The sequence below is a fragment of the Biomphalaria glabrata genome, chromosome 15, assembly GCF_947242115.1.
Source record: "Biomphalaria glabrata chromosome 15, xgBioGlab47.1, whole genome shotgun sequence".
Lineage (NCBI taxonomy): Eukaryota > Metazoa > Mollusca > Gastropoda > Planorbidae > Biomphalaria > Biomphalaria glabrata.
The window spans coordinates 7,468,710-7,495,224 of record NC_074725.1 but is presented as its reverse complement, the minus strand read 5'-3'; the positions used below and the strand labels follow the sequence as shown (position 1 = coordinate 7,495,224).

The following is a 26,515-nucleotide window of genomic DNA, read 5'->3' as shown; positions in this document are numbered from 1 at the left end:
TATTGACTGAGCTACTACCTCTTTTCTTAGATGTTTCTATTGACTGAGCTACTACCTCTTACTTTAGATGTTTCTATTGACTGAGCTACTACCTCTTACATTAGATGTTTCTATTGACTGAGCTGCTACCTCTTTCCTTAGATGTTTCTATTGACTGAACTACTACCTCTTTCCTTAGATGTTTCTATTGACTGAGTCAGTATCTCTTTCCTTAGATGTTTCTATTAACTGAGTCAGTACCTCTTTCCTTAGATGTTTCTATTGACTGAGTCAGTATCTCTTTCCTTAGATGTTTCTATTGACTGAGCTACTACCTCTTTCCTTGGATGTTTCTATTGACTGAGCTACTACCTCTTTCCTTAGATGTTTCTATTGACTGAGCTGCTACCTCTTTCCTTAGATGTTTCTATTGACTGAGCTACTACCTCTTTTCTTAGATGTTTCTATTGACTGAGCTACTACCTCTTTCCTTAGATGTTTCTATTGACTGAGCTACTACCTCTTTTCTTAGATGTTTCTATTGACTGAGCTGCTACCTCTTTCCTTAGATGTTTCTATTGACTGAACTACTACCTCTTTCCTTGGATGTTTCTATTGACTGAGCTACTACCTCTTTCCTTGGATGTTTCTATTGACTGAGCTACTACCTCTTTCCTTAGATGTTTCTATTGACTTAGCCTCAACAGAAAATTTCATGTCTTTCACTTACTGTGTAATAATAGCTTTTCAAACATTTCATGAAAACCTCTCACATCTTTAACTAAGTCACACTTTTTCTTTAAATATATAAACCTTTTAAATTTTTGACTAAGCCACAACTTCTCTTCATACATATTAACATTATTATTGGTCATTGTGCTGGCCACATGACACTCTTCTTGTCAACCAAAGAAACAGATCACCTTAACATCATCTGCCCAATAGATTGCAAGATCTGAAAGGGGAACTTTACTCTTTTTTTTTCTCTCTCAGATATTTATCACAACTTTCTTTTAAAAAAATCTCTCACTGAGCCTCAACTTCACTTTTAAAAAACCTCTCACATCTCTCACTGAGCCACAACTTCACTTTTAAAAAACCTCTCACATCTCTCACTGAGCCACTACTTCACTTTTAAAAAACCTCTCACATCTCTCACTGAGCCACTACTTCACTTTTAAAAAACCTCTCACATCTCTCACTGAGCCACTACTTCACTTTTAAAAAAACCTCTCACATCTCTCACTGAGCCACTACTTCACTTTTAAAAAACCTCTCACATCTCTCACTAAGCCACAACTTCACTTTTAAAAAAACCTCTCACATCTCTCACTGAGCCACAACTTCACTTTTAAAAAACCTCTCACTGAGCCACAACTTCACTTTTAAAAAACCTCTCACATCTCTCACTGAGCCACAACTTCACTTTTAAAAAACCTCTCACTGAGCCACAACTTCACTTTTTAAAAAACCTCTCACATCTCTCACTGAGCCACAACTTCACTTTTAAAAAACCTCTCACTGAGCCACAACTTCACTTTTTAAAAAACCTCTCACATCTCTCACTGAGCCACTACTTCACTTTTAAAAAACATCTCACATCTCTCACTGAGCCACAACTTCACTTTTAAAAAACCTCTCACTTCTCTCACTGAGCCACAACTTCACTTTTAAAAAACCTCTCACATCTCTCACTGAGCCACAACTTCACTTTTTAAAAAACCTCTCACATCTCTCACTGAGCCACTACTTCACTTTTAAAAAACCTCTCACTGAGCCACTACTTCACTTTTAAAAAACCTCTCACTGAGCCACTACTTCACTTTTAAAAAACCTCTCACATCTCTCACTGAGCCACAACTTCACTTTTAGAAAACCTCTCACTGAGCCACAACTTCACTTTTAAAAAACCTCTCACTGAGCCACAACTTCACTTTTTAAAAAACCTCTCACATCTCTCACTGAGCCACTACTTCACTTTTAAAAAACATCTCACATCTCTCACTGAGCCACAACTTCACTTTTAAAAAACCTCTCACATCTCTCACTGAGCCACAACTTCACTTTTAAAAAACCTTTCACTTCTCTCACTGAGCCACAACTTATCTTTAAAAAAAAAACTCTCACTTCTCTCACTGAGCCAGAACTTCACTTTTAAAAAACCTCTCACTGAGCCACAACTTCACTTTTAAAAAAACCTCTCACTGAGCCACAACTTCACTTTTAAAAAACCTCTCACATCTCTCACTGAGCCACAACTTCTCTTCATGCGTATCTTTAGTACCACAAGACATACTGTTGATCTGCTTACTTATCCGATGCCTCTTTGTAACAGGGTGACAAGGGTGAACCAGGTGATCCTGGTGTAGCTGGGTATGAAGGCAAAGATTTAAATATCACAAGTCCTAAAGGTGAAGTAGGTGTACCTGGTGAACAGGGCCCCCGAGGGCCGGAAGGTGATCCAGGTGATCCTGGACTACCAGGAGATCTGGTATGGTCATAATCATTTCATTTATTTTTTTATTTTCTAAATGGTATTAATCATACATAGATTTAAAAAATAATAAGAAATCCTTTTTTTTTTTACAACTGTATGACAATTTTATCAAAGAAATTGAATGATAATTTCAACAAAATGTTTTAAATATATACACATATATACAATAAATGAAAAAAATATATATACATATATGTAAATTTTAAATATATATATATCTGTGGCATTTTATGTCTCATGAGATTGTCTTTTCCCTTTGCAACTTCTTGTTTGATTAAAGAGGCCAATCCTTGATACACATCTGTGGTCACAGGTTGGGCATCTGTAATCACCAGGCACCGTTGCATTTTCACCCTTCATGTCGTCTTTGCATACATCAGTATACCATATATATATATATAAATATGTTCACTAAAGAAATAATTATATTTATATATACATTTATTCATTTCTAGGGACCCCAAGGACCAAAAGGTGTAACTGGACTACCTGGTATGCCAGGACCTTCTGGACGCCCTGTAAGAAACCATAAAAAAAAATATTATTTTCATTTTAGTTAGTGTTAACCTGCTATATAGATTGAAAAAATCTGAGGAAAGTTTTATTTCTTAGCATTAGCCAGCAACTTATTTTAATTTTAAGTAAAATTGCCAACTAAAAGTGAAACACTCAGATGAAATTAGAAAATTTGTTGCACAAATACATCTCACTGCTTCGTGGTTGCATCAAAACGTTCTCTCAATTCACACACACATTCAACAGGCTCATAGTAACACACTGTTGACATTGATAGGATTAGAGCTTAATATCTTCAAACTCAATCAGAGGGGAACAACAACTGACATCATTTATAATCATACAAAAAAGTAGATTGACTGACAAAAAGCTATTTATTTTAAACAAAGCTATTTATCTTAAACCAAGTGAACTATGAATAATGACCAACAAATACAATCAATTAACTACTGATCAAATGACCAACAGACCCTCTTAAAAACGTTTTTTGATATTTATGTCATTTTTGACCCATCCTTGGAACACTTTTGTAAGAACATTTTTTCCCTATCAACCAGCACATTTATTTATGCAATACGAGTTTAAGGTCTTTTCAAATTATTCTGATTTTACAAACAACTATCCAGCTTAAACCTAGCCTAACAGGATCTGTAGCCATATGTTGAGTTGAGTATGATAGTATCCAAGAGATATCTAGGCTTATTTGTCCCACAGAGTAGCTTAGAATCACAACCACACCTTTTTACCATACTTGGTTTTCCTGATCATTCCCTTAAGGTTTGTGTATTAACTTCAATGATCTCTGTCCACAACTCTTTTTTTTGTATGTCTTCCAAATCAGGGTAAGCGTGGTAAGGAAGGTCCACAAGGTCCATATGGCCTGAAAGGTGAGAGTGGAGACCCTGGTTTTCCTGGAGTAGATGGCAGAGATGGGATTAAGGTGAGTTTTTTTGTTTTTTTCTTTGAATACTTATTAAGAGAATATATTTCTGATTTATAAAATGTTTCTTCCTTTGCACTTCCATGTCCCATAAACCTATTGCTATCATATAATAACAATGACTCTTCTGTCCCTATTAGCTGTGACCAATATATCATTTGTGTGTAGATCTGCTACACCTTTGATGTAATCCAAGCAACCAAAGTGGAATCTTTCTAATAGATAACATGCTTTCTTTATAAGACCCAAGTCAAAAAGTTAAGAGCTGTGAAAATGTGTGCCTGACTGGTAGACTTCATTTGATTTTGTTTGAGAGATTCTGAGCCCTATTACTGGTCATTGTATATGATGCATAAATGTTACATATATAATGACAGCACTATATTAATGAGAAAGATTATTGAATTAAATTTAGCCAAACCTTGATTTAAAAAAACTGTTTTGGTAGAAAGGTGCAGACAATAAACAAAATGAAAACTTAATGAGTGAAACCAGCTAACATGGTTTCATCTGCAATAAATGTGGAAAAATGTGTAGGTCACTGCAAGGCTTTTATTGCCATGGCTCCATTCTCCCTAAGCTTTAAATCATACCTTATTGCTGCATAGTGTTTTTTAAAAGAACTTTGTGCTCTATAATCAAATGAAAACTTGAGATATTATTCATTTGTATTTATGTAGTCAATGCTTTTTTTTTTTCATGCAGGGTATGAGAGGAGAGGATGGTTTTAAAGGAAGACAAGGACCTCAGGGTGACCCGGTAAGTGTGCCAAAGTCTGATTAAGAAATTATTTTTATTTAAAGTTAAAATTTTAAATAACTTTTAGATTGAAAAAATGATGCTAATAAAAGTTTAACAAATTTATTAGCAAAGATTTTGAAGTAGCTTTTAAACATGTGAAACATGGCTTTTAAAAATAAACATTTATTTTGATTTTTGTCATCAATAAAAAATAAAGTAATGTTTTTATTAAAAAAAAATGAATGGGGAAGAGCAACGTTTAGCAAAATTAACTTTCTCTAGAAGGAACAATCACCTTAGAAACTATAAAGAAATTATTAGTAAGTATCCTTAACTTGCTTATAAAAATCAAGTACTTTGCTCAGAATAATCTAGACACGTTGTATACAAAAGTAGATCACTGCCGTGAATTCTCAAAAACAAAATGCTGAATGAAAATGATTTCACAAATGTGAGTTTCTGTGTGAACTTATGATTTTGTATATAGAGTCTGATGCTTATTAAATAGCTGGGATTATGTAGATAGTAATGTCACTGTAACATTTGAGGATTGTGAGGAAGGGGAACCAAACAAATCAGGTGGTGAGACAAAACTCTTATATTTGTGAATAAGGACTATAAGACAGTTATGATGAATTTCAAATGTCTTTAATTTCACAGGGACCTCAAGGCCCTTATGAAGAGGGTGTAAAAGGTGCCCCTGGACCAAGAGGAAGAAATGGTGACCCTGGTGACAGAGGCATTCCGGGGGAAATAGGTGAGAAATGATATTTCATGAGAAATTTTTCTTACGAAGTTCAAACACGAATAAATATTTAAATTTAAGAAAAAAAAAGCTTTAACGGTTTACAAGAAGAGACGCTAACCTGCACTTCTGATAATGCCATAAATTAATGACTTGGTGATCCATACATATTTCAGTTAAAAAAGCAGATACTTTTCTATTTTGTTTATATCTTCTATACAAATATATGAATTTACCAATGTTAATTATCAAACAAAATCATAAAGACAGCAGATATGCTTTATTGATTTTGTAATGTATAATGCACTGAAATTCACTGCATAAAAATAGGTATGTTTAATGCATGTGATATTTTGTGATTATTTAGTCTACCACTACAATGTCTTAACATAATTGATATATTGAACACAAATGGTGGTATCAACAAGTAATGCCAGTGATATGTTAAATATTTCATTTTGATCTTGAAATGTATTCATTCAATCAACACATTTTTTTTGTCAAGAATGTTGAAAAATGAAAATCCTAGATGGATGTATAATCACTAATCCTATACATTTTTTTGTTCATATACAATCAACACTTTATTCTTTTCATTAAAAGTAAAGCATTTATAGTTTTATGTATGACTTCCAACATTTAGGGTTGCTTTTAATTTCATAGAATTCTTTTTTTTTTTTTCAAACTGAAAAAAATGGAGTGTCAAAATGATTTAAACATTATAGCTAAACATCATCTGAGTTTCTTGAATCCTTAAAAGTGTGATAATAGCTTTGTTGGATTGACATGGGCTTAATCAGCATTAAATCACTGAGCTCCACATTGATATTAACTATTTGTTCATAAATTTAAGCCTTCCCACATTGACACAACAATTTATGTTATACTTAGTTTTGTTTGCTAGTTAACATGCTATTGGTTTAATTTTTTCTGTGTCAGAATTTTAAATTCTGTCTTTAAAGTTACCATTTAAAAAAAAAACATTGATTATCAAATTGTAAAAAAAAAAGTTTATTTTTCAGAGTTGGTGGAGAATCCAACAATAGAGCATTTATAGAATAAACTAAAACTTTGAATAGAAAATAGAATTTTTATTTGTGGCTAGATACTTGGACTAGACAGTTGCAACTTCTCACGTGAATCACTTGTTAACCATTGGGCATGTCAAATTTTGAATATGCGCTACCAGCTTTTGAAACTAAACATTGTAATTTAGTTTATTTCATTTCTGCCTTTTGTAATTATCACTTCTAAAGATGTTTTTTCCTCTTCAAAATTATTTCAAATATTCATTGAAAAGACTCCAATTCTGGGTGGCACTAAGTTTGATTGTTTATCAAAAAATATTTTTCAGGTTTGCCTGGAAAGGAGGGGCCAAAAGGTGATGCTGGATTACCTGGCTTTCCAGGAAGGGATGGACCACGAGGCTTGCAAGGAGATCCAGGAACATCTAGAAAAGGAGACCGAGGATATCCGGGTATAGTGAATAAGATGAATTACTTTTTTTCAGAAGTAGCAAGAAAATGAAAATTACATTAGCTTTAAACAAAATTTTTAACTTCTATTGCCCACCTTATTGGTATATTATTCATTATTGAGACAGCCTTTACCTATCCCTTTGTCTCTTGAACCATTAGGGCATCACATAAGATCTGTTGACTGTCTTTCTCCATTCCTCTCTGCCTTTACCTTGGATAGAATTTCTTTCAAAGATAGGCTTGTCCATTCTTTTATGTTGTCTTCCATCACTTTCTCTGTCTGCCTCTTCTTTTTTCCTGGTACTGTTCTCTGAAGGAAGGTTTTCGGGAGCCCCAATGACCTTGTGATATGGCCATAGAGTTTGTTTGCTTTTTTTGACATTATTTAGGAGGTCATCGTGGCAAGACATCACTAAAAATGATGTTCTTTTGAAAGTCAGTGTATGAACATTTTAGCAACATGACTTACTCTTGATCATATTTCAATAGCAATCTATTTCAGTGAGCTTTTAGGAGAACTGGGAAGCAAAGACACTTTGAAAAAGCTACTGCCAAAAACAGGCGTTGTTAGAAAATAATAATCTTAGTTACCATTAAAAAAAAATACAATTGAGAAAAAGACATCTTTATAACATGATTGTTATAAACAATTTATTAAATGCCATCTTAATTAGGGAATAGCCTCAACAATATTTTTTCTGTATAAAATTTAAAGAAAATCTCAAGATTTTGTAAAAAAAATAATTAACTAAATGTATTGTTGTTGAAAAATTTGATTAAGTCCCATTGGATTATTTGGTTATGTGGCTTAAAGGCTATTGGCTGTCACTATAATAAAATCTAATTGTGACTATGTTATGAAAATACAATAAGAGTAGAAGCTTCCTTTTCTCTGGCAGAAATTCTTGCTGGCCAATGATTTTAACCATTCTGGATGTTTTTAATGCTAAGTTATTTTGCAAATGGGGATTATACCATTGCTACATATTTCTGTTATACTCTCTAATTTACTTTTTTAGTTACATCAAAATGTATTATAGACATGCATAATAAATACTCGTTGCAAGTACTATCAAAATTATAATTCTAATTTTAGAGATATTTGAAATTAGTTAAGTTTTTAGATTTTGTTTTCAAAAATGTATTTTCATCTTAGACTTTTTTCTGGTTTGAGCTATTGAAATGATTTTTTTAAAACAATTTTTTGAATTTTATTATTATAATAATTGTATCTCTTCCTTTTTTAAAACATACTTTTTTGTAAAGTAGTATTTGTAGAGAATTTTTTTTTATATTAAATTTCTATTCAACCTTCTGAATTTCCAATAAAATAAAAGTTTCTACAGAAAATAGCTTATGTTTAAATTATACCGGTACTTAAAAAACAGAAAGGCTTCCTGTAAAAGTGCAAGGATAAATTTTGTTTTCTAGATTTCTGATAATTTTGTTAAAGTCAATGAAAAATAAACAAGTGTTTTCATCTGCAAGTGTTTTCCTTGCCATTAGTTGATGATCTTAAAACAGTTTCTCTTTACCATTTGTTGACTATGTATTATTGTCTTCATTTGAAACCTAGGTGAATACGGTAGGGATGGCTTAGATGGAGATCCTGGATTACCTGGATTACCTGGAGACCCAGGTATGCCCGGAGCACCTGGTGATAATATTGCAGGCCAAATAGGTGGAAGGGGCCGCAAGGGTTTGACTGGTCTACCAGCTCAAATTGGACCATCTGGCGACTCTGGTGACAGGGGAGAGAAAGGAAAAGCAGGCATAGGATTTGACATTATTGGACCACCTGGACCACGTGGGCTTCCTGGAGATAGAGGTGATCCAGGTCTCAATGGAGAGGATGGAATTCCTGGTCCTTATGGTACAAAAGGTAAATACTGGATTACTTAACTAACACAAGTTGGCATTTATTTTGGTCTAAGCTAAAAGGGTTAACTACTTTTAAGTTTCATTATAATTGCATTTCTTCGAAAGTTTAGTATTTATTATCTACCCCTGTCATCTCATTAAATTTGGGTGGAGTGGGCATTATTTAAACAAAAATGATTTTAAAAAAAATAAAGATATGGGCCACCACAAATCCAAGCTTTCAGTCTAAATTAGGATGGCTGCCTGGGCATGCGGTATGATCTTTAGACTGTTAAAATGGTGGTTACAGATTTGAACACTGCCCACCCTCATCCCCCAGCTGACTAGGGCGTAATAATCTTCATAAATGAATCAGCGCCCAACACTTGTAAAAACATACAAACTAGTTGTGAAGTGTGTCAGACTTGAGTATTCCTCGTTTGGTCATGGATTCTTACTCTGAACTAGGCTGAACTATCATGTCATCATATTTTGTTTACAACACACTAGGATCTTATTTGTGTTTCTACTTGAATAACTAAATAGTAGAAGCTTACATTCAATTCATCTCCTATCACTGACAGGTGAACCTGGTGATGATTGTGAGCTGTGCCTGGATGGACAAGACGGTGAACCAGGCGAAGTCGGAGATGTGGGCACCCCAGGTACACACTTTTGTTGTTCAACTGTGGGTCAATCCTTGTTCTGTTAAATAAGGTTATTTAGAAGTTTCTCTTATTTCAAAGTTCTTCCCAATTTAAGTTTTATCAAAGCTTTTTGTTTTTATAAACTTGCTTACCTTTTGGTTTTTATAAACTTGCTTACCTTTTAGTTTTTATAAACTTGCTTACCTTTTTTGTTTTTATATACTGCCAAATATTGACTCATTTAAAAAAAAAATGAACAGTCCTTATTGTAAACAATACAGCTGCACAAGTCTTATACTTGGGAAGCTCATTAGTGTGTGCTAATTGACTTAGATGCAATGCTGTGCTAGTGATGAAGTAGAAATATGTAGAGAAATAAACATTTACTAAAATATCACTAAAAAAATGTCAACTTCACTATTTGAACCACAAAGTGTTAGCCTACTGCTAAACATTCTTATAAATACCAATATATGCTGATCGGTGGTTATGAGTTATTAGAAAAATTAGCCTATATTTATACATAGAGATGTAATGTAAATCAAAAGCATAGTTAAATCTTAGTCTTGTATGGCAAATTTATAATTAACTTATACATTTCCAAAAGAAATTTAGTTTAAAATATGTTTTGTATGCTACAGTTAGTTTTGAATGGGTTCATGGATATGATTTTGTCAGGTGATGTAGTTTACCTATTGTGAGATATAGTTAGCAATGCACCATAGGGAGATGTACTTTGAACATGACACTAATAATTTATAATAGAGAAGAACGTAGATTGTTTAGTTAAGAAAGCAGCGTAGAATCTTCACTCCATGTTGATATCATATTATATTTTGTTGGTTGGTTGTATGGTGATGATGTAATTTTGGACATATCATCGTATACGTATTGTAGCTGAAAAGTAATGACCTAGTTTTACATCTTAGTGTATTTTCAAAATGATCTACCACATTATGAGAATGGCCATCTTATGAAATTTGTGGCACAAACTAGATAATATTTGGGGGATCTTTGGTTTTGCTACATGACTTCTGCTTTTTAGATTGATCTGAAGATCTGAAAGTCTCAAAGATGTAACTGTGTTAGCGAATTTGTTCCCCTATATCTGAAGCTTCTGTTCAATTTGAATGTATGTAAAATCATCAATATAGAGAATGTCTGTTATGAACATTGCCTGTAAAGACAATGCTGTCAAAACAGATCTTAGTGTAGTTACCTTAATGTTAACACCTTCTCATTATAGTAAGTAATATGCCAGTGTTAATAAAATGTTAGTACAAATACACACCCCTAATTTGGACCAGAGACCATTGTTTGATTTTATGTGACCCATGTGTAGATGTTAATATGTGTATAATAAACAATACAGTATGAGAAAGGCTGGGAGACCAAAGCTAACATGGAGAAGATCAATAGATAAAGGAGCAAAGATGGCAAAAGGGAGATGGACCCGAGGGGAATGGCCCAATTCTGATGTAGGAAAGCACAGTTTGCAGCCCTTCACTCCACTGGAAGTCTAAAGGACCAGTGAAGTGAAGATATGTCACATTCAAAGATAAACCAATTTTAAATAACTGTATTCATCTCTTGTCAAAAATTTGAAGCCCTCCAGACTAGTTCTTACCATTTGACTTGAGAGATTCGTGTGTTCTTTCAAAATGTCACTGTGGAAAGCAATACTTATTATTCAGCAGCTGTGCTGGTTGAAGAATGCTAAATGGATGTAGAAGGTGTCTAAAAAAGAAGTGGTACCTACTGCCAGCAATTGTTTCATCGGATGTGGTCACAGCTAAGATAATGAAAATCTTTTGGACATAAATTTTTGCTTTAATGAATTTCCTTCTTTTTGTTTAAGCTTTGAGAAAATGATCATTTTTTATTACTTTGTTGTTATGTTTCTATAGAGTGTCATTGATATTGACTACTTTGAAATATAATAAATTTGTAAATTTCTCTCTATTAATGTCATTTTTATCTTTTCAGTCATTTCATAATACATTTCTGTTTATAGGGACCAATGGTCGCCCTGGATTCCAAGGTCCTATTGGCTTGAAAGGTGAACCTGGAAGTCCTGGGTTAAAAGGTCTAAGTGGTCTGAACGGACCTCCAGTAAGTTGTCCCTGTCTTTACATTATATTTCTTTACATATTACATTGGAATACTTGAAAAACAAAATTTTGAAATTATGTATTATGAACGAATTTTTTTAACAGGTGAAATGGATGTTTAAAACATTACAAATATTGGTGCTGTTTTTTTTTTTAATTATTTATCTGCTGAGTTTACTGTCTTATTAGTTGAGCTATTTCAAACTGTTTTTATTACAATCAAACTTCTCTTGTGTTACATTTATGTGTGTGTTTGTTTACTTGTTGTCTCTCTTGTCCTACTGTTCAGTCTGTTCACATGCTGGCATGTTTTTCTCAGGTATGTTATTAGTGTTTATTAAAGTCTTCTGTTAGTTTTTTCACTTTCTTGTCATGTCAATAAAACAGCAGTGTTGTTTTTACATCCTAATTGATAATATAACATGGGGGCAGATTTCTAAAAGTTCTAAAATGGAAACTGTAAGTAAAACTAACTTTTAACCAAGAATTAACCCTCCACCTCCTTTAAATGTGAAGAAAGGGTGTGAGGAATGGAAGCTTTTCAAGCAAATGTGGCTGAACAATTACACTATAGAGAGAATAAACATTATAGATGAAGAGTATGCCAAAGCACTGTTCTTGCACACTGTTGACCCAGAGGCGTTGGCAGTATACAGCAGTATCACTTTTAAACCAAAGCATAATGTTCAAGATATAATATGTGCATTTGATGAGCATTTCATAGGTCTAAAGAATGAAACGTATGAAAGATATGTTTTTAACAACAGACAGCAGAAGCCGCAAGAAACTGTTGAGGATTACTTACTAGCTCTATGCACACTCGCTAAAACCTGCCATTTTTGCGACCATATGGAAGAGTCATTAATAAAAGACCGAATGGTAGTTGGCATCAAACACACAAGGACAAAAAAAAGAACTCTTACAAGAACCTAATCTAACGCTCAAGACTTGTATAGAAATCTGCAAGGCAAATGAAGCTGCTGACTTGCAACTAAAGGTACTAGACACAGGTACATCTGATGCATCACCACCTCAGGATGAAGCGTTTCTTCTGTTTCTTCTCGCAAAAGTATTCAACAAAATGCTGCTCATAACAGTAAACAGTGCAAATGTAAATTTTGTGGACAAAATCACCCATTTAAAAAGGAGCTGTGTCCTGCATGGGGTGAAATCTGTATTATCTGTAAACAAAGAAATCATTTCGGTATTCAATGTAACCAAAAGAAACTGCAATGTGTTCAGGAGGACAGTGATGACTGTTATACATTATCTTCTAGTGATGAGGCTGTGCTTGCTGTACAAGGTGGACCAAGCAATAAGATCATAAAAGATGAAATGATCATTTCTCTGTGAGAAGATTGTGTGTCAGATTGACTCAGGAGCCAGCGTTAATGTTATCCCTAAGAAGCTTATCAAAACTGCACAAATCTGTCCCACTCAAATCAAGCTACGTGTGTATGACGGTAGCACACTCATATCTCTTGGAAAGGTACAACTCGTTGTACAAAATCCAAGGACCAACAAGAGATATCGTGTTGGTTTCGTGGTTGTGAAAGATGACTTAACTCCCTTGTTAGGGAAGAAAACGTCAGAAAAAATGGGACTAATTACAATCAACTATCATACTTTTGAAAGTGTTGATAAGGTTGAAAGTGTTGATAAGCCTCTATCAAGGATATCGGCAAAAATATTTGAACAGTTCTCTGATGTATTTGATGATCAGCAAGGTGATCTACCAGGTGTTGTACACTTAGAAGTGAATCCTGACATTACACCAGTTAGATGTCCATCTGGTCATGTACCTTTAGCTGTGCAGTAAAGTCTGAGTTAGAACTACTAACAGAAAAAGGAATCATTAAGCCTGTTGATAAGCCTACTGACTGGGTCAGTTGAATAGTGATTGCAACTAGAAAATCTGGGAAACTCCGTATCTGTTTAGATCCTCGTCCTCTCAACAAGGCACTTCAGAGAGAACATTGTCCCCTTCCAGTAATGGAAGACTTGCTTCGAAGATTATCAAATGCAAAAGTGTTTTCAAAACTGGACCTTGCAAATGCCTATTGGCATGTGCATCTGGATGAAGCATTGAGTTTGCTCACAACTTTTCAGAGACCTTTTGGACGTTACAAGTGGAGAAGATTACTATTTGGAACATCTGTGAGCTCAGAACTGTTTCAGAAACATTTAAATGCTGCTCTTGAAGGTCTTAATGGTGTGATTGGTGTAGCTGATGATATTATAGTTTATGGTTCTGGAGACACACAGCTTCCCGTTCATGACTATGACAAGAATATTACAGCATTATTTGAGAGATGTCGCTCTGTGGGAATTAAACTGAACAAAGGTAAAGCTGAGATTAAAATGAAAGAAATTACATTCTTGGGACAACTAATTACAAGTGATGGTTTAAAGATTGATCCTGAAAAAAGTAAAGGCTGTTAAAGAAAAAACAAAACAACAAACGTCTAGGAAGTTCGGCACTTTTGTGAATTGTGAACTATCTTGCTAAATTTCTACCCAGACTATCCAACCTCATTGAACCAATTCGGCAGCTTCTTTATACAGATATCCCTTGGTCATGGTCTAAAAAACATGACAGTGCATTCTGTGACATACAATCTATGGTGACTCAAGCTCCTGTGCTAGCATTCTACAATCCACTTAAAGAATTTACCATACAGTGGGATTCTAGTCAAAATGGTCTTGGCGCTGTCATAGGAAAATAAACCCCTAGCTTACACAAGTCGATCTTTGACTGATACTGAGACTAGATACGCACAGATCGAGAAAGAAATGGTAGCAATTGTATTTGCACTGGATAAGTTCCACCAATACACATTTGGTCGACATACATTAAAAGTGACCACAAACCTCTTTAAGCAATAATGGCTAAACCTTTATCAGCTGCTCCTCGAAGATTGCAGGGAATGATGTAGCGCATACAAAACTATGACATAACTGTGATTTATAAAAAGGGAAAAGAAGACTGTAAAGACATTATTTCTTAAAAATAAAGATCAGTTCATGGCTTTACTTAACCATAGAAGCACCCCCAAAAAAAAAAGTACTAGTCCATCACAGGCATTCTTCAACAGGAGAATCAGAACCTTGCTACCTATAGCTAAAAGCCTGTTAAAACCTCAAGTTCTGGATCCTCAGAAACATAGAAAAGCACTGAAAGAAAACCTGAGGAGATCAGCGATTTACTACAACTCCCATGCATAAGATTTACCTCCCCTTGCTAGAGTGAAGCGGTGAGACTAAGGTCTCGTGGCCATGAGCGCTGGCAAAAGGGGGTTATAACTCATCATACAACGGTCGTATAAAGTTGAATCAGGCGGAGGAGTTTATTGCCGAAATAGAATTCACTTATGAAGAATCCCATTGCCTGCTGATATGAATGTGCCTACACCAACAGGTACGACCGAGCCTGATAATCCCGCACCTGTGGATGGACCCAGCACAGATGAAAGTACGGCTCAGAGACCTGAGAGCCTTATAGAAGACTGGTCACATAGGTCGACAACCTATAGATCTACACCTAGGTCAGGCTGAGTGGTCAAATCCACAAGAACTAGTGACTGTGTATGACCAACCTCAAACACCGGAGGATGTTACATTTATGTTTATGTATGTTGTGTGTGTGTGTTTGTTTACTTGTTGTCTCTCTTGTTCTACTGTTTGGTATGTGTGTATGTTTTTCTTAACTATGTTATTAGTGTGTATTCAAGTCTCATGTTAGTTTTTTCACTTTCTTGTCATGTCAATAAAATGGAGTTGTAACTTAAACAGCAGTGTTGTTTTTACATCCTAATTGATAATATAAGTAACATAAGTATATTCATACAATTAGCCTTATACCATTGGTATAAAATGAATCCAGAAAAACATTTGCTATTTATACTATTGACAAAACTATATTTAACATTAACACTACTGAGTTCATGAGAAGGAAATATTTGTGTGTTTTTATATGTTTCTTCTGAAATGAATATTGTTAATTCTTAGTATAAACCTCTTGCTGGCTGGCTGGAAATGACTAAACTAAACCTGTAACAGTAATTTTCTAAGGATAACTTTATAAACATTTAATCAGAAAGAATTAATATGGAATTTGCACTTTGAGCAGATGTATAATGTTTGTGTAATAGTATTGATGGCAGACATACAGTTGTGTGTATACTGCCTGACTTGTAGGCATTAGAGTGTCTGGTTGTTTATATTTGAATGAATAATGCTCTAGGAACCTTTTGACATAGGATATATATAAATGCTTGTAGTTTATTGATAAAGTTCGCTGGTGTTAATTGCTTGTCACGATTTGAGAGTGAACACTATCGATCAGATTTTTAATTCTCAAAATAACATAAATCTGCGAGTTGGGTGCTTCTGAAGTTATTCGCTGAGGTTAATATCTTCAAAATCATTTTGATAAAATAATTACTCAAGCAATGAACAAGATTCACATAAAATTATACATACATCATGTAAGAAGTAGAATAGCTTGACTGACAAAGCTATCAATGTTGAACAAAGGGCAGTGAAAAATGAATAATTACTGATCAAATGGCCTCTACAATAACCCTGATATCTTGCCTCATTTTCTTTTTTTAGTCTCCCAAAAATCTATGTACAAAGAAATGACTTTGCCAAACAAACTGGAAAGTATTAAATTCCTCCCCGGCAAAGAGCAGTCTATAATATTCCAACTAAGAACAGGACACACGCCTTTGTTAAATTAACATCTTAACAAAATAAATGCCACACAACTTCCCCTTTGTAGACACTCCGCCCACCCTTATGATACCATAAACCATATCCTTTTTGATTGCCCCTTCCTAATCCACCTTAGGCAGACCCTACTACCACTACAGACCAACATAACCAACACCCTGTACAAACTTTCTCTCTTATGGTGACATGCGTATTGATTTACAAAAACATCTCTTCAAGAACGTTTTGACTCATATTTTGATCATAGTTCTACACATGCATAGCATGACCTATGACCAGGTCTGTTCCTACATGTGAGAGGTAGTTGCCTAGTGCAGTCAGGCCTGACATTGCTTAACAATGAGTTTCTTCATTGAGTTTGCTGTGTGTCGAGCTGGTGAATGACAGAAAGCAACATGTAGTTGTTACTATTACAGTTACTATTACAATTCGTAATCAAATGTAACAGGATGTTTTTCTTGAAACATTAAAATACATTTTAACAAGATTACATACAATTGTTTTTTCAAGCTTTGCTTGTTTTCAGCAGTTATATAAATACTGTATATATGAATACAATAAGTAATATTTTGTCATTAGTACTTATTTATTTAAACAAAAGTGTTGTAAATTCCTGCCTGTATTTTAAAAGAACACAGAAAAACATTGCAATCTGAATTTAGATGTTAATTTTTTTTTACCCACCCCATCAGGGAAAACGGGGCCTGCCAGGAGCTGCCGGAGATGACGGACCTAAAGGAAAAAGAGGTGATGTGGGAACCAGAGTTTTAGATGAAGAAATTTATCAGGGTCCCCCTGGTCTAAAAGGTGACATTGGCTACCCTGGTCCTCCAGGTCCTGATGGGCCTATGGGACTAGTTGGTGAACGTGGTTTAGACGGTGTGTTTGGAAATCCAGGTCAAATGGTAAGTGTGTTTTGATGTATCAGATGAGTAATATAGTAAAGGATATGATCATAAAAGCATTAAAATAAATTGAAAATTAATAAAATATTTTTTAGAACTATATTTCATCTTTTTAATTTATCTGTACATAAAATTCACTAAATGCCACAGCGTAACAGATATTAATATTGTAAACTAGCCGGCTTAAACATTAGTCAAAGCAAGACTAAGATACTAGTCCAGAACACAAATATTGCACCTCAAGTATACATTAATGGCCAACCACTAGAAATTGTGGATCACTTTTGCTATCTTGGCTCCATCATAACCAACAATACTCTACTGGATAAAGACATTAACAACAGGATAGCCAAAGCAATGGCCACCATGTCATGGTTGCAGAAAAGAGTGTGGACAACATATTGCTGACTAACAATACTAAAGCCCCTGTGTGTTGAGCACCATGCTATACGGAAGTGAAACTTGGTCAACTTACTCATGGCAGGAAAAAAGCTGAATGTCTTCCACCTCCAATGCCAAAGGCGGATCTTTAAAATAAGGTGGCAAGATAGGATAACCAATGAGGAAGTGCTTCGAAGAGCAGGATGCCAGGACATCCACTCTGTTATCAGCAGCAGACGCCTTGGCTGGCTTGGCCACGTTCGTAGAATGCCAGTAGTTCCACTTCCACAAGACATTCTGTATTTCAATCTAATAGAAGGCAGGATTGAAGCTCTTCAAAATCGACACTAGCAGCTGGGAAAAAGTAGCACTGGATAGATTTACATGGAGAGAGAGCATAAAGGAAGGGTCTCGGATTGCAGATGCCATACACTACAAAAGCAGAAAGAAGGGTGATAATGCAACGGCGCCTGGTGATCACATATGCCCAACCTGCAATCGCAGCTGTGTATCAAATATTGGCCTCTTTAGTCACACAAGAAGTTGCAAAGGAAAAAGATCGTCTCTCGAGATGTAAAATACCACAGAAACTAGCAGGATATGACTGCGGCCTGCAGGCCTTAGATTGCATATTACTTATCTAGTGGATTGGATTTAGATCTATGTCAAACATGGATAATGTTCCCTTCACATTGTTTTTTGTTTTGCCATTTAAATAAAAGTAGAGTGTGAAAAATGGGTTTACCCGTTGAGCCGGCATATTCATATCAAATATAAAATATTGTGAAAACAGGTTTACCCGATTTCAAATAAACGTTTCATCCTTTAATAGAGATATAATTAGGTATTTTATTATTATTTTTAGGGCCGTCCGGTTGTGGGAGGGTTATTAAACATACACTACAGTCTCCGCCATGATCTAAGGAACATATTTGCCAATTTTATTCAAGAATTGTCAAACAGGTTTAAGTTGTATTCGGGACATACATACCATACATACCTATGCCTTTCGCACAGAAAGCATCAGAGTTGGCATACGATATCACACCGATGCAAGTGTGTTCAATGTTCAGAGACTCAAAGCAAGGACCAAGGTAAACTACAATTGCATCAGAGACCTGCTATTTGCAGATGACTGTGCCTTTAATGCTGCAAACAAAGAAGATAGAAAGTAGAAAGTAGAAAATGAAAGTAGAGTGTGAAGATGGGTTTACCTGTTAAGCTGATATATTCATATTTAATTTTTAAAAATACTGTGCATCCTTTAATAGAGATGTAATTAGGTATTTTATTATTATTTTTAGGGCCTTCCGATTGTGGGTAGGACATACATACACTACTGTCCCTGCCATGATCTAAGGAACATTTATGCCAAGTTTTATTGAACTTGATCAAACGGTTTTGATTTCTTTGCAGTACATACATACATACACACACACATACATGCGCCTTACTTTCTGCTTTATATATTAGATATACATACATGTACCACGTATATCTTTACTAGGGTGATGATGGAGATTTAGGTGATCCAGGCCTGGATGGAGAGGATGGTAGAAATGGAATTCTAGGTGCAAAGGGTGACAAGGGAGAAACTGCTTATGGAAGGAAAGGAGAAAAAGGCATTCGTGGTACTGTAGGGATGGATGGTAGCAAAGGTCTTGATGGTGCAAAAGGTAAAAATATTATTATTCAATATTATATTTAAACCTTTTTAAAACCATTTTTTTTTTATGCTTGAATAGCCAACATTAAAAAAAAAAAGTCCTTAATCCATCCAGTAGTCTTAAAGTTTTGAGACAATTATGTGAAAATTAACATTAGTCAAAGAACCTCCTATTAATGCTATGAGGATAATAACATTTGATGGTCGCGACTGTTGTTTATGCATGCCCTGGATGTGGCAAAATATGTAGGTCACAGCTGGGGTTGTGTAGCCACGGGAAATACTGCATTCCTCATTAATTTTCGGATTTGAAGACAAGTCTTTTAATATATAATAATGTTTTAATATTCTGATCAACATGCAATGAAGTACAAATCGTTTTCATTTGGGCAATTTAGTTATAAATATAGGCACTTTGTATCTACATCAGTGTCTAAACCTTGCTCTATAATATTATATTTAAATAGATAATATGTCCGGCATTTCTTTTATGAGGCAAAATATTTCATTATATGATTATTCTAAACTGTGAAAATAATAATGTCAATAAAAATCCAAAAAGTGAGTTCCATAGTGGAAAACAATGCTTCACAATGTGCCTGTTTTATTTCTGGACTTTTTTTTTTTTTCCTTTTAAATATTTATCAAACCTTACAGTTATTTCATTCCAATATTTTTTTTTGTCAATGTCTATTGAATTATTTGTATAGCACATTTAAGTATGTATTTAAGCAAGCTTTGGGATAGTTATTTAAAATTACCAAAGTTACTATGTATATGGACGTGTCCAGCACTGCAATAGTCATAGTAAATGACCAAAGTTACTTACCTAAATAAGTTAGCTGTCAAGCTTTGCGATATTTATGGAATTCAAGTTACTATGTATTTGAATAACATGACCAGCACTGCAATAGTCCTAGAAAAGGAGCAGAGTTTTTAAAGTCATTTAGATCTGTGAGTTGTTGTTTTTTTCCAACATTGGATGCTTTTTAGCTTTTGCCTTTTATTTGTTTTTTTATGCTGGGATTTGTTGTTCAACTTTTTTGACTACATATATAACTATGGGAAGAAGAAGTACATTATATATTTCTACTAGAAGTTAATTATGTTGTGCTTTGTCTTTTATTCTGTTTGTGTAGTCTCCCTTTGTTCTATTGTTCAGTGTGTTCATGTTTCTCAAGTTTGTTCTTGTTTTATATCAATTTCTATTGTTTGTCTTCTTATGCTAATAAAATAGTCTTTTTTTTTTTGGAACCTCAGTGTTTGTAATTTAAATCATTCGTGATAATATAACAAATTACCTATGGGTAGATGCCATTTTTGTATGGCTTGGGGTAACGTTTGTATTTGACAGTTTTATATGATAAATTGGTTATGTTCTGCCCTGAATATTTTAAGCCTTACGAGTAAATTCTATAGAAGGTCACAGAGAAGAAAAATGAATGCGTTTATTTTGTTGCAAGTTTCTATTTCTAAAGGCATATATTAAAAACTGGGAAGCACTCGATTGCTTTGGTCAAGATCATCCTTCACATATGTTAGAGAAAGCATACAGACAAAGTTCCTTTAAAATATGCAGTTTGAATAGCTTGAAGGAGTTGATGTGCTAATGGGGATGGCTTCTAAAAGTGTCCAATGTTGATGATGAGTTCCAGTTGTTTATATTTTGGTTTTAATGAATTGTTCTATCAACAGGTCTGAGGGGTGATCCTGGCAACAGAGTAGATGGAGTTAAAGGAGAACCAGGCTTTCCTGGTTTAAATGGTATTCCTGGATTACCTGGAGAATCTGGTGAACAAGGTAATAGTTTAGTGACTTAATATTATATAATTTGTTGTAACTTAAAATTTTTTTTTTTGCTATATAAGTTGAATTTTTTTTTTTTTTTTTTTTTTTTTTTTAATTTTTGTTTTACCATTTAAGTAGCCTACTTTCTAAGTTTAATTTTGAATCATAATATTCAGCTGTAGACTTTTGAGTTACTTTTATTTTCAAGTGCATAGTCGTACCTGACTAATGTAATTGTAGTATTAAACTTTCTCTTTCTTTCTACACATTTGTATTGTTGCCAACTATAGAATGAACATCAGATTGAAGTATTAATAGTTCTTTGTGGATGTCATTTTTAAGTAACAAAAAGAGCAGGATTGGGAGAGATTTAGAAAGAAATAGACAAACTAAACAATGTCAAAGATGCCATATTAAAAGAGCATTGTTGCTTACTAATAACAATAACTCTGTGATACAAGTGAATGAGCTTAGGAATTTGATTTTACAGATTACAGAGCTAGAAAGTGGACAGAAATTATTGTATACCAAAATATCTATTTATAGCTACCCACCAATGATGGGAATCTCTAATGTTAAAAAAAAAAAGTTTATGCTGAAGAACCATAATGTCACTAGTGCACCAGTCCAAGCAGTCTCAATTCAAATGTGAAATGAGCTTACCACAGACATGTTTGCATGCATAACTAAAACGTTCTCTTTCTTGTGTACCTAGGCCTACCAGGAGAAGATGGGGACTTTGGATTAGATGGCTTCCCGGGCGAAATAGGACGTATAGGAGACCAGGGAGAAGTTGGTCCAAAGGGCTTTGAGGGTCCAGATGGACCTAAGGGCTATAATGGTATCCCTGGAGAGGTTGGTCTTCCTGGTTTACCAGGTTTGAAAGGATCTAAAGGAGACGCAGGCTTACCTGGAGTACCTGGCTGGAAGGTAATGTGTTTTTATTATGTTGTATATATTCTCATTCGCAACTGGAAGAGGGGGAAGGAATATATATGCCATATAACAAAAATGTATCACATTTTCATTGTAGGGCTCAAGGGGTCCACCTGGAGATGAGCCTGTCTTAACTTCAGCCCTAAAAGGTCCCAGAGGAGATCCAGGAAGAATCGGTTTTAAGGGTGAGCCCGGACCTAGAGGAAGACCTGGACTTGAAGGAGAAATGGGGCCCCTGGGTGCCCCTGGTGAAAAAGGTACTTGTTTGTAATCAACTAGTAATTTCTATTAACCTTAAGCCACTTTGCTTTGAGGAGACAGGTAGCTGAATATGTCAAGTACCTGGTTGCCAATCCAAAGCTTGCAAGTCTATGTTGGACTGACTGGCTCTTTTTAAGGGCTGTTATGCTCTTCCGTGGTGTTTAGTACTTGAAAATGTAACTAAGTCCAACTGGAGGTAACACTGAACTCAATACTGGAACAGATAACACAGACGAAAGGCCAACAATGGATAAATAGAGTCGACGCTGGTGTTGAAACAACAAATACTTTTAATACTTAATACTGGAACCGTCCGATGTCCTCTATTACTAGCCGTCTGTATAATTCTTCTTATTCTTACTGTAAATAAGAAAGCGTCTTCATTCTAAAGCGTTGCCTAGAGAGTTCTTGTTTTTTAACTATCTGTCATGTCACTTGTCACTAAGTAAAACTTTCCCCTTATTCCCGAAACAAATAACTAAATCCTAATCATGTCATAACAGGGCACTTGACATGAGAGGAAAAAAAGTACAGTTGGTTATTTGCTGGCCGGACTGCATCCTTGTTAACTCTTTGCCTCATGATTTACTACTTTCCTCGCCTTATGTCTCAAAGAAAGCCTTTAAGAGATTTGAGTTACTACAGTATGAGGATTTCCTTCTATATGTTCCAAAATTTTCTTTAATGCTATCAGCTAAATGTGAATATTTACAGCTAATACAGTTTATGACCATTACAGTAACTTTAAAAAAAAAGATTAAACTGCTATTTACATTGATGATGAAATGGTAATTAAAATGAATCCAGATGGACAGAAATGCCGCCACAGTTTGTAATAAATCACTCTCTTGGTAATGTATAAAGGAGGAAATCAGAAGTGCTCTGAAAGATAGCTGCGGGGTTTGGTGGGCTCATTTGTAGCCAAACTTAAAATGGCATAGAGAGAAACTTTCTTTTTTTCAACTGTCAATTGAAAGATGGGGTGACTGGGGTTACTCTATATGTATTTCAGATTTGATAACCAACCGAATTAGCAACCTATCAGAACTATTTCACTATTTTCAAAAAAAATCTACATTTGGACTTCTTGATGAGGTTTATAGAATATTAAGAGTGAAGACATAGGTGACAGTACACATGCACTTCTAGTTTGATTGATCTCATCATATGCATTAAGAAAAGTCTCAGAAGAAAGTAGTGTCATGCTCGAATGCACATCGCAGCTTACCTAGCGTGTTGGAACTGACCAGGTTAAGAGTTCACCTGATCAGAAATAGGGTCCAAGATTTATGTGTGTAGATTACAACATTCTGCTTGAAGTCATTGAAGGGATAGATATTATGATCATTTGGCTGTTGGTCATTATAATGACAATATAGTTGTTAGTCATTGCTCATCAGTATTTTGTTCAGCTATTAGTCACTGTGCTTTATATTAAAGACTATTATTATTTGTCAGTCAAGCTATTCTACCATTCATAGAATGTTTTGTGTGAATTTGGTTCATTCTTGCAATAATTGTTTCATTAAATTGAGTTTGAAGATTTTTGATTCAAGAAAAGTTGTATGGTTTATTCAGTGTGTTTTATGTAGAGTTTTTCTGAACTTGCAAAAAGTTGAATTAATAGTGTTTACAACACACAGTTATCAAATAAAATGGTGACAGAAAACTTTCGTATGTTGGAGTGAAACATATTAGTTGTGTCCATTTGGAAAACAGTTGAAAAATTATTGAGAACCCATGCAAACTGGATTTGAGTTTGGTAAACAAACTTCATTCAGTTAACAATACATATTTGATACTGATGTAATGGTCAAATAATATTCTGTTACTTCTTTTTTTTAAAACAAGGGTGTTAATGTTTTTTTTTAAACTAATGAGTCTAGCATATTAACATTTTAAATCTAACTTGCTTTTCCCTTTAGGCAATGCTGGTCGACCAGGATTCAGAGGAATAACAGGTCGTCCAGGAGAACCGGGCCCAGTTATTTTCGGCCCTCAAGGACCAAAAGGCTTTCCTGGCGATAGAGGAGATGAAGGTATCTCATTTGGCCTATTTCTTTCCAAACTACCTAATTCAGACTTCTATTTCAATTGGGAGCAGTTATAATATTAATATCGTTAATATCGATATCCTTTTTTAAAAAAAAAAATGTGTGCCTTTCTTTGGGTAGTTATCTTAGATGTTTTATCAATTTAGAACATAATCATCTTCTTTTTTAGAAGTAACGTCTGTATTTTATAAGATAAGAAAATTTAAATGGCTGCACTATAATATTAGAAGAGGGGATGGCCCAGAAATACATGGTGCCAAGATTTGGAAGCAGATGCCAAGCAGATGGGCAAAATGGAGGAATTGCCCAGAATTGAGACACTTGGTGGAAGCTGGTTGATGGCCTATGCTCCAGATGAAACTACAGGCAGAGATGAGATTCCTGTAACATTAAACATGCACATAGCTATCTTGATAAAACCTATGATGTAAACACTTACTGACTCTTGCAGGAGATCCAGGTTTCCCAGGTGAGAATGGAGAAGATGGACTGCCAGGTATCGCTGGTAAGCCAGGAGGGGATGGAGATGACGGGAAAGAAGGGCGCTCTGGACCTCCTGGAGATAGGGGATTGGATGGCTTCCCTGGAGAACAAGGTGTAGATGGCTTACCTGGAATAGACGGTAGGAATCTTTCGTCATGATTTTTATGAACTATTTATGCATGAATGTATACATAACAAAAATAGATTCTTGTGTTAAAGAAGATTAATAAGTTAAGTAGCCATCAGTAAGTTGTTACAATAACATCCATCTTCATCTGATGGTGTCCACATGTTGACCAAGTCTTTATAAAGTAGCCATAAGTAAGTTATTACAATAACATTCATCTTCATCTGATGGTGTCCACATGTTGACCAAGTCTTTATAAAGTAGCCATCAGTAAGTTATTACAATTACATTCATCTTCATCTGATGGTGTCCACATGTTGACCAAGTCTTTATAAAGTAGCCATCAGTAAGTTATTACAATAACATTCACCTTCATCTGATGGTGTCCACATGTTGACCAAGTCTTTATTAAGTAGCCATCGGTAAGTTATTACAATAACATTCACCTTCATCTGATGGTTAGAATGGTGTCCACATGTTGACCAAGTCTTTATTAAGTAGCCATCAGTAAGTTATTACAATAACATTCATCTTCATCTGATGGTTAGAATGGTGTCAACATGTTGACCAAGTCTTTATTAAATAGCCATAAGTAAGTTATTACAATAACATTCACCTTCATCTGATGGTTAGAATGGTGTCAACATGTTGACCAAGTCACTATTAAGTAGCCATCAATAAGTTATTACAATAACATTCATCTTCATCTGATGGTTAGAATGGTGTCAACATGTTGACCAAGTCACTATTAAGTAGCCATCAATAAGTTATTACAATAACATTCATCTTCATCTGATGGTTAGAATGGTGTCAACATGTTGACCAAGTCACTATTAAGTAGCCATCAGTAAGTTATTACAATAACATTCATCTTCATCTGATCGTTAGAATGGTGTCAACATGTTGACCAAGTCACTATTAAGTAGCCATCAGTAAGTTATTACAATAACATTTATCTTCATCTGATGTTTAGAATGGTGTCAACTTGTTGACCAAGTCTCTATATTCCTCTCTGTCTTCTACCAACTGAGGTCTGTCATTTCTTTACTTTCTCTTGCCATCTATGGCACTGTACACTGAAGGAAAAATGCAACCAAATGTGTATATATTGAAGCATCATCCTATGGGATGAGACACACCGTAGGATGGCTGTCTGATCATGAGGTATGCACTCTGGACTGTCATTTTGATAATCCTGGCTTTGAACTGTGGCCCAGATGTCCTTTGTTTTACTTGGTCAGGCAGGGTTACATATATGCATGTTCATTGTATTGAAAATATGACCATTAAAAAAAAAATATAACAAATCCTGAAAATTCAGTGTCATGTCTATCAATGGCTGCATCATCCATGTAACATTGGCTCAACTAATGGGGATCTGGAAGCACATGCTGAACTTTTTACTTTTTAACCTTTTAAATGACCTCTTCAAACAAACTGGGCAATATCAATGTCCTCACCCCAAACAGAGAAATCTACTATCTTCCTACTTAGAAAAGGAGTCACAAAATTGTCAATCATAACCTCTTTAAAGGCCTTTATTTAATTCAGCTTAGTTAGACTCTATTACCACTACTGCCCAACATAACCAAAACTCTTTATGGCAGTGTGCTGGAACAGCTGAAAAAAAAAACAACATGCTATTTTTCCTTGGCAAAGTCTGCAA

At 34.8% G+C, this 26,515-nt stretch overlaps 1 protein-coding gene across 2 annotated transcripts in view; it reads left to right on the top strand.

The window, feature by feature from the left end:
- The window catches only part of LOC106057174 (collagen alpha-1(IV) chain-like), a 74,409-nt gene that overhangs the window by 24,416 nt on the left and 23,478 nt on the right, over positions 1–26,515 (top strand). For both annotated transcript variants that reach the window (XM_013214266.2, XM_013214265.2), the window contains 16 exons: positions 2,315–2,470; positions 2,932–2,994; positions 3,834–3,932; positions 4,638–4,691; positions 5,334–5,430; positions 6,773–6,895; positions 8,473–8,778; positions 9,341–9,421; positions 11,418–11,515; positions 16,941–17,153; positions 19,042–19,210; positions 20,896–21,000; positions 21,704–21,918; positions 22,022–22,181; positions 24,111–24,224; positions 24,691–24,861. In XM_013214266.2, the coding sequence (XP_013069720.2) occupies positions 2,315–2,470; positions 2,932–2,994; positions 3,834–3,932; positions 4,638–4,691; positions 5,334–5,430; positions 6,773–6,895; positions 8,473–8,778; positions 9,341–9,421; positions 11,418–11,515; positions 16,941–17,153; positions 19,042–19,210; positions 20,896–21,000; positions 21,704–21,918; positions 22,022–22,181; positions 24,111–24,224; positions 24,691–24,861 (2,224 nt within the window). The remainder of the gene's footprint in view (positions 1–2,314; positions 2,471–2,931; positions 2,995–3,833; positions 3,933–4,637; positions 4,692–5,333; positions 5,431–6,772; positions 6,896–8,472; positions 8,779–9,340; positions 9,422–11,417; positions 11,516–16,940; positions 17,154–19,041; positions 19,211–20,895; positions 21,001–21,703; positions 21,919–22,021; positions 22,182–24,110; positions 24,225–24,690; positions 24,862–26,515) is intronic.